At 35.3% G+C, this 9,646-nt stretch overlaps 1 protein-coding gene across 1 annotated transcript; it reads right to left on the bottom strand.

Moving 5' to 3' along the window:
• Positions 1-1,150: 1,150 nt before the first annotated feature.
• On the bottom strand, positions 1,151-2,077 carry LOC127207468 (olfactory receptor 141). The gene has a single exon (XM_051166893.1). The coding sequence runs from the start codon at positions 2,075-2,077 to the stop codon at positions 1,151-1,153; it is 927 nt and encodes a 308-aa protein (XP_051022850.1).
• Between the last annotated feature and the right edge of the window lie 7,569 nt (positions 2,078-9,646).

Here is a 9,646-nt window from a genome sequence, read left to right as displayed (position 1 = left end):
CGCTCCTTAGAAGACTAAGGACAACAGAAAAACTATCAGTGCTGGTTGACCATAGGTTATAGTTAAATTGCTATAGAAAGAGAGTAACATGCGCCTTTGAGTGCAACTTTGCCATTAAACCCTTGATGGCCATGTTTAATGCCCTAGATATATTCTCCTGTGTGATGAGAGGGATTAGGGATTACAAAGGTAATGGAGTAAGAAACTGGGATTTCATGAAGGAAATATGTATTGACCTTTTGATTAGATGGCACTTCACCAAGCTGGTCAAATAGAGAAAACCTAGAATCTTTTTTCCATTGGAGAAGCAAGACACTTGTTTTCCAAACAAAGATCACATGAATATGCATCATATATTTACAAATGTGTGCATGCATGCACACACACACATAGAATTCGATGTTAAAAGTAACCACCTGGCGCTTCAGCATATATCTTCACGTAGAGACACTGTCGTTTAAATATAGTTACAATGAAGTCTTTTGTTCAGTGCTAATGCAATATTTTTAATATTTCTATAGGAACTGATTTTTTAAAAAAGAGAGACAGGTAAAAAAACTTCAATGAAGACATTGAATAAGATTCACATCTGAAATCTACAAAGAAATACCTAAACTCAATTATCAATGCAGATTTTAGGATTTTAGATATTTAATATCCAGAAATAGAAAAAATTAAGTTTTGCATATGGTGTAGTTTTAAGGTATTTCTACAAAACTACTACAACCACTTCAACATATTTGGATGTGATGGCTCTGTCTGGAATATCTGTGAGCACAGCTTTTATACATGCCAAGTGCTCATCAAAACTCAATATTTGAAGCAATGTTATATGGCTCAGTATACGGTGGTTGCTATGCAAGTGTACGGTTGTGAGTTAGAATCCCTAGAACCTACACAGAGCCTAAGGTGACAAGTGACATCTCTAATCACAGTGTTTCTAACTTGAGATGCTGAGATGAGGGATGGAGGCAGGAAAATTACCTTCAATATTGTAGATCAGTTTACCTTGTATAAGAAGTAATAATGAACAATGATTTTATGTTTGAATGAATTAAAGATTTTGAAAATATAAGAAAATGTATCAAAAACTCTTATTAAGAACTTGAAATAAAAGAAACAAAATTAGTTTAGTATTTTAATTCAATGTTTAATATGAAATTTTTTTCAATACTCTTCTCATTGCCTCTTTTACATCTTTGTTCCTCAGACTGTAGATAATGGGGTTGAGCATGGGGATTCCAATGGTGTAGAAAGTGGACACTATCATGTCATGCTCCAAAGAATAGTTGGAACTTGGTCTTACATACATGAAGAGGATTGTTCCATAAAAAATAGACACAGCAGTGAGGTGAGCTCCACATGTTGAGAAAACTTTCTTTCTCCCTTCAGCTGAATTCATCTTCAGAATTGTCAACAGAATAAAAGCATAGGAGACCAGAACAATCAGGATGGTGACTAGCTCCACAAAACTTACAAAGAAGAACAGCAGGAGCTCATTTACATAAGTTTCAGAGCAAGAAATTGTAAGTAACGGACGTATATCACAAAATATATGTCTGAGTACATTGGACCGACAGAAAGACAGGCTGAACGTGGCCACTGTGTGGATAACAGCATGCAGAATTCCAACAGCATAGGAAGCAATGATGAGTGGCACATACACTCTAGGAGACATGCTTACTACATACATAAGTGGATTGTGAATGGCTACGTATCGATCATATGCCATTGCTGCCAAAATAAAGCATTCTGTGGTTCCACATGTAATAGCAAGGAACAACTGTGTTGCACAACCATGGAGTGAAATGATTTTGGTTTTGGACAGAAAACCTACGAGCATATTTGGGGTGATATCTGAGGAATAGCAGGCATCCACAGAGGACAGCACACTGAGGAAGCAGTACATTGGGTTGTGCAGTTGAGGATCTGCAACGACTAAAATGATAAGTCCTACATTTCCTATTAGAGTAACAAGGTAAATTGCTAGAAAGAGAAAAAAGAGAATGATCTGGAGTTCAGTGTCGTCTGTGAGTCCCTTGAGAACAAATGTAGTTGCTTCTGTGATGTTCTTCATGTTGGAATCTCCTGCAACGGCGTTGGAGACGTTCAGGTTACTGCCCATAGTACTATGGTAACAGCAGATGGTAATGCAGGTCAATGAACACAGACTACAGCCTTATATGCTCCAATCAGCGGCCTAGGAAAAGGTGGCTCCATGTTGGTGTAATTATATATGACATTTAAGTACAATTAAATAGTACTGGTGCTTACTATTGTGGAGATGAACACATTACTTAAAATAGTCTATTGGCACAAAGTCAAAATTTTGATGGCATCCTTTGCAGAGTTCACATAAAGCAATGTTGAATTTAAATGGAGAAGACAATTCTCTCTATGAACAACAAAAGTCATTGTCACAGAAAAATTTTAGAACTACCACAATACCTAATCTCAGAATACATTACAGAAAATGTAGGATCAAAGGCAGTATCTACCACTTCAAACCACGTGTGTGAACCAATGGAATGGAAAGAAATGCAGAAATAAACCCACAGAATTATAAAATTATACTCGAGGATTCAAAACATATATTAAAAACAATCTTCTTCAATGGGAGGTGATGGAGAAATAAGACAGTTATATATAGAAGAATGAAATTAGAAACAAATCTGCCACTATTCATAAAAGTCATTCAAGATGTAATAATTATCATAACCCTCCTTATGGAGATGGCATCAAATGTGGCAAACAAGCCACTGAACAAATTGTCCTCAGTTCTCCCACAGACAGAATTTTGCTTTAAAATGGGAAAGCTTTGATGCAGGCAGAATTGATGGCCAAATGTTGCCAAGACAAGGTAAGCAAGTCCTCACAAATATGTCTGTCAGTTATATTTGATGAGAAGGCTGAAGATGATGCTCCAGCACTATAGAGAGTTTGGGGTGACTGTTCAGACAGTAAACTGTCTCTGTCATTTTTCCATTTTGGAAGGTGCTACCTGCACTTCTGGTATACTCAGATAATTAAGTTTTATTCCTTCTAAAGTGTCTTATGGGGTTGAAAACCAGGTAGTTTAGTCTTGCAATTCGGCTTACTTGGTTATGGGTTAAGATATTTATATATCTAAATAGATGTTTTTAGTTAATAGAGATGAGATAAGATAGATGTGTGTTTTATTCAGAATTTAGAATAAAAAATATAGAAAATATGTTTAGTTCAAATTCATCAAATACAAATGGCTAAATCACTATGAATATAACAGTTATATAATTCTTGATAATTTATATGTAATAATATACATGTACATGTTTAAAAAGAAATATAATGAAAAAAAGAAAACAACTCTATTAGCATATAATATAATTCTCCAGAGAAAAGAATTACAAGAAGTAAAAATATGTCTGTACAACAAAAGAAGTAATCATCAGAATGAAAAGACTATGCATTGAAAAACATGAATATTTGTTCATTATTTACAGCTCAAGCAATTATTGCTATGTAGAAATCTTATCATAAAAATAATTTTGTAATAAGATGCCAACAAATCAAGCCTTCCAAGCAACATGCGGTCCAAAGAACTATATAGATAATTCTATCTTTTTTAAATTTTTATTTTATTAATTTATTCATATTACATCTCAATGGTTATCCCATCCCTTGTATCTTCCCGTTCCTCCCTCCTTCCTATTTCCCCCTTACTCCCCTCCCCTATGACTGTGACTGAGGGGGACCTCCTCCCCCTGTATATGCTCATAGAATATCAAGTGTCTTCTTGGTAGCCTGCTATCCTTTCTCTGAGTGCTACCAGGTCTCTCCATCCAGGGGACATGTTCAAATATGGGGCACCAAAATCCGTGTGAAAGTCAGGCCCCACTCTCCACTCAACTGTGGAGAATGTCCTGTCCATTGGCTAGATCTGGGTAGGGGTTTGAAGTTTATTACATGTATTGTCCTTGGCTGGTGCCATAGTTTGGGCAGGACCCCTGTGCCCAAATCTGCCTATCATAATGTTCTTGTAGGTTTCTAGGATCCTCTGGATCCTTCAACTTTGCCATTCTCCCATGCTTCTCTCACCTAGAGTTCCCATAGGAAGTCCTCCCCTCTGTCCCAATTTCCTTGGTAAGTGGAGACTTTCATGGGACATGCCCCTCGGGCTAGTGTGAAGATATAAGTGAGTTATACCATTTGACTCTTTCTGCTTCTGGGTTAACTCACTCCTTATGATAATTCTCAAAGAAAAACAAAAAAGAAATAATCAAAAGACAGTTGAAACAATTTTCAACACTCTTAGAAAAAACACAAACTGAACGTACTCTGATCTTCTTTCTCAACACAGTCAGATGCCTATCAACGAAAAAAATCAAATGGCAACAAGTGCTGGAGAAACTTAAAATGTCTAGTGCATGGGGGACGATGTGCGACTGCTGCGGACATTTATAACTCAAAGGTCTGTGGGGTTTACCACAGAGGTAATTAATTGTGCATCTGTGTTTCTTGCTAAAGTGTTCACAAAGTAAATGGAACTAGCCTATGTACACATCAGCATGTGAATAAATATAGAAAATATGGTGCATAGTCAAAGTAAAATTGTACCATCCATAACTAAAAGTAAAATCATGTGAGAGAAATAAATCAAGCTGGCGATGAGTTTTTAAGCAAAATGAACTAGATTATGAAAGATGAACACATATTTCTTCTCATAAGCAGAAGTTGTATTTAAATTATATGTGTTTGTTTGTATGAGTGTTTGTGTGTGTTTGTGTGTGTGAGAGTGTGTATGTGATAGAAAACAACAATGTGGATTACTGGGATAACAAAGAAGTCAATAGACAATTGCATATCAACCTACTGTTGATTTTATTTGGAAGTACATAAAATATGGCAATGCTGTTTTCCTAAGGATAGGTGATGAGATTTACATAGTCTGGGAAAATTGCCACATAGTTTACATGTAAATGTTAAAATAATGGATGCACAGGTGTTAAAATGACTTCTTAAAGAGTGATGAAACATGATTCTATAATGGAATTATATGTGTATATAAATGTATTCATTTATTTCATGTGTGGAACAAAATAAGAATGCATGGATGAGGTACAGGCATACTTTGCAAAGAAATCTTAGATACAAACTATGAAATGTAGTTTTTAGTGTAACCAGGAATCATAAGAGACTATCATGTTCAATACAACCCTTTCTAGTTCTTCAGTGAGGTCTCCACCCTGAGATGTGAATACAGAACAAGGGAACTGAAAGTGTTAGCTCTTTTCCTACCTCGTGAGTATATGCCCTGTGTGATGGTAGATGAGAGGCTTTCTCCCAAAATCTGCTCCTCTTTAAAATGTCAGTGCATTTGACAAGTAAAGTGCATGTTACTGGATAACAAAGTCAAATGAATAAATGATAGAGAAATTTTTCAAAAAAGCCTCTATTACATACCAGAAGGGGCAATAAATCAAGATGAGTATGAAATGAGATTGTGTAATACTATAGGCTAATTTAGAAAGAATCCAATATTAGATCACAAAAAAAAACATTAAAATGATATTATCAGGAAATATCTGACCAGACTTCAAAGTCAAATACTTAATCCTTCAAATGTACATAACATATATTCTAATTTTATTTTATCATTCAAAACTTTTTGAATATTATATTTTAATTATGAATTTTCTTCTCTATTTCTATATTGAGATTATAAGAGCTGTTGTGATGTCATCACCACCACATCAAGACACAGATAACCACAGCTCAATCTGATACATTATAATGAATTCAATTTGTTTTCAGTCAATAAAACTGTAAAAACTTGGCTCTTGGGACATTGAGGTGCATCTGTCCTAAGGAAGAGCTATGTTTGTTGATCAGGATAAATATACCAGGGAGAAATTGAGAGTTATAAAAATGAAAACAAGAAATTATTGAGGAGTTTAGTAATGTTGAACGTGAGGTGTGGTAGCCTGTACTTGTGATTCTAGCACTGTGAAGACTGACACTAAAGATTTATTGTGAATTTCAGCTCATCATCAGCAACATAGTAAACTGCAGGTTACCTACTCTGTTGTACAAATACAGGACCATCTTTAGAACTACTGCAAATCAGTATTAAATGATCAGCCTTGAAAACATACATGCAGAATGAGGGGTTATACCTATGCATTTAGAAATGTATACATATGTATATGCATATATAATATACATGCACATACATGTATGTAAGCAATCAATGAATAAAAAGTTTCATTACTTTTAAAAAGAGCAAGGTGGTTTATATTGGACATTTTTCAGGCAGGAAAATAAAGGAAAGGGATTATGTAATTATAATTTCAAAAAATAATGTTGAACAAAAGCTGAAATCATTGTTCACCTTACAGGTTACATGAAATTTTCCATCATTCACAAAGGACTTTAAAGAATAAAATATTGTTGTTGTAATTGTATTTCCTAAGATTCTTGAGACCAAAGAAACAACTGCAATAAGTAGTAAACCAAAGTGGCTTCTAAATTATAGGACTATTGATATTTTATTTTCTCAAAGTACAAGTCTCACTAACCTGATTGGTTGAATGTATCTTTTCCATCTATGGCTGATATTATTGTTCATTCTTTGAAATTTTCTGTCTCCTATGGAAGAATTAAAACACATACTATGAAATTTGGAGCATTTTTATAGGTACTCAAACTTATTGTTTGGTTTATTTCGAAAAAAGTGTTGCTTTTTATTATTTAGGTAAAACTTGTGTAAATCAGGTAAAGATGAGTACATTTTATTAACCCATGCAATAATTAATAATTATAAAGTTTCACATGGTGTAAAATCTCTAAAATTATGGTGCAAAAGTATTTGATCTTATATTATAGGTCTCCTAAAATCTTCTGAAAATGACCTAAAATTTCTTACCCGTGGAGCCAGCAAATTCATGTTTATTTGTGCAAACAATATGGTTACTTTAGAATATTTATATCTACTTAAACAAATGTTGATGAAGTCTCAAAAGGTGACCACAGGGGAATTTACGCCAATTAGCTACTAGTTAAAAATAACAACATGAATATATACCATTTGACTTTTTCTGCTTCTGGGTTAACTCACTCATTATGATCATTTCTAGTTCAATCCATTTGTCCACAAATTTTGGGAATCCCTTGTTTTTAATAGCTAAGTAGTATTCCATTCTTTATACATTCTTCTACTGAGGGACACTTCGGTTGTTTCCATGATCTGGCTATTTTGAACAGATTTAGTTTTACAATTAAGCTTAGTTGTTTAAGGTTAAAATGTTTTTAGGTTTAGATAGTCCTAAGTTGATAAAGATAAGATATGATGGATATGGATTTACAGTTAGAATTTTACATGCAACAAGACAGGAAAGATGTTTTCTTCAAGGTTGCCACCTACAAATAGCTAAAAAAAAACTATACAATTCATGACTGTATCGTGGTTCTTCTCACTTTAGGTACTTTATTGTATATATGTCTAATAATATAAAGGTATATGTACAAAGAAAAATAATAAAAAATAAAAATTTCAAAAAAATAACAGCATGGTGAAATATTTAATTTTTAAATTACTTGATATCTTAGAAAAACACTAATGGTGGATATTCATAAAAATAAATCGAGTTATCTGGTGTCTCATTTTCAAATGATAACATTGAAACTGTCCTTTAAAATGTTTGATTATTAGCAAGAAAATCTTCAGAGATGGGATATTCTATGACATGGCTTCGAAATTTTGCTTTGAGTATATACCATTTAACTCTTTTTGCTTCTGAGTTAACTCACTCATTATGATAATTTCTAGTTCAATCCATTTGTCCACAAATTTCGGGAATTCCTTGTTTTTAATAGCTGAGTAGTATTCTATAGTGTAAATGTACCACAGTTTCTTTATCTATTCTTCTACTGAGGGGCACGTAGGCTGTTTCCATTTTCTGGCTATTATGATTAAGGCAGCTATGAACATGGTTGAGCATATGTTCCTGTTGTGTGGTAGAGCATCTTCTGGGTATATTCCAAGGAGTGGAATAGCTGGGTCTTGGGGAAGCCCTATTGCCATTTTTCTGAGAAAGTGCCAGATAGATTTCCAAAGTGGTTGTACAAGGGGCAGGTCCCATGAAAAACTTTACTCACCAGGAAAGTCTCACCTAGTGAGACTTTAGGTGAGAGAAGCCCAGGAGAATGAGGAAATAGAAGGATTAAGAGGGTCCTGGAAACCTACAAGAGGAACTGTATGACAGGCGGATCTGGGTCCTGGGGTCCTCCTCAAACTATGGCACCATCCAAGGAAAATATAGGCAGTAAACTTCGAACCCCTACCCAGACTAGCGGATGGACAGGACATTCTCCACCATTGAGTGGAGAAGGAGATCTGACTTTCACACAAACTCTGGTGCCCCATCTCTGACCACGTCCCCTGGATGGGGAGGCATGGTGGCACTCAGAGGAAGGATAGCAAGTTACCAAGAAGAGACTTGATCCCTAACAGCATATATGGGTGGGGAGGTCCCCCTCAGTCACAGACATAGGGGAGGGGAGAAGGGGGGAAGCGGGAGGGAGAGAGGAATGGGAGGATACAAGGGATGGGCTAACAATTGAGATGTAATATGAATAAATTAATAAAAAAGAGATTAAATTAATAAATAAATAGAAATAAAAACAAAAAACAAACAAACAAAAAAAAGAAAATTTGCTTTGAATTTACTCTCTTGATATTTGATTTCCTAACACTCATAAGACAAGATAAATAATGTTGCAATTAATTGGTTAATTATGGTAAGCTACAAAAATGTAAAAAACATAATAATTTAGAGTATCTAATGAATGGGTTTATGAGCTTTTAAAGCATCATATTTTTATTCAGTTGAAATTATAACCTAAACTATTTGACATAAATCAAGCAGAAGTATTAAGCTTAATAGTAGACTATTCTAAGTAATTATTGCTTAGAGAGGTAAGCCAGACCAAGAAAGACAAACAAGGCATGTGCTCATTTATTAGTGGATATTATCCATAAAATACAGTATAGCCCTGCTACGATTCACAGACCTAAAGAAACTAAGTAACAAGTATGGACCAAAGGAGGATGCGTTAATCTCACACAGAAAGGGAAATAAAATAGACACAAGAGGTGGATGGAGGGAGAGAACTGAGTGTGAGAGAGGTGATGAGGGGAATAGGAGAGCTCAAATGTGGGGAAGACTGAGGGAGAGAGAACAGGGGGAGAGAGAGAGAGAGGGTGACCCAAGCTAAGACCCCTAGCAAAAGGCAACATGAAACCTGAAATAGCCATCTCCTGTACTAAGCAAGACTTCCAATGGATTGCTGTGGACACCCGTCCACACACAAAGCCTTTGGCCCAAAATTTGTCCTGTATATAAAAGGTACAAGAAGAAAGAGCAAGCAGAAACTGAGGTAAAGAATAGCCAATACGGGTCCAACTTGTGGCCCATCATATGAACAAGAGACAACCCTGATACTATTTACTATACTCCGCTATACTTGCCAAAAGCAGGATACCATAACTGTCTTCTGAGAGAGACGTCATCTTGCACCTGATGGAAACAGATGAAGAGACACACCGCCAAACATTAGGTGGAACTCTGGGAATCCTGTGGAAGAGCAGGACTAAGGGCTGAAGGCA

Source organism: Acomys russatus, chromosome 24, assembly GCF_903995435.1.
Source record: "Acomys russatus chromosome 24, mAcoRus1.1, whole genome shotgun sequence".
In the NCBI taxonomy this organism is placed as follows: Eukaryota; Metazoa; Chordata; class Mammalia; order Rodentia; family Muridae; genus Acomys; species Acomys russatus.
The sequence above is the reverse complement of the archived record's forward strand: the minus strand, read 5'-3'. Positions and strand labels throughout refer to the sequence as shown.

Bases quoted from the DNA above. Each gene is read 5' to 3' on its own strand.
- LOC127207468 (XM_051166893.1), bottom strand. From the start codon at position 2,077: ATGAAGAACATCACAGAAGCAACTACATTTGTTCTCAAGGGACTCACA.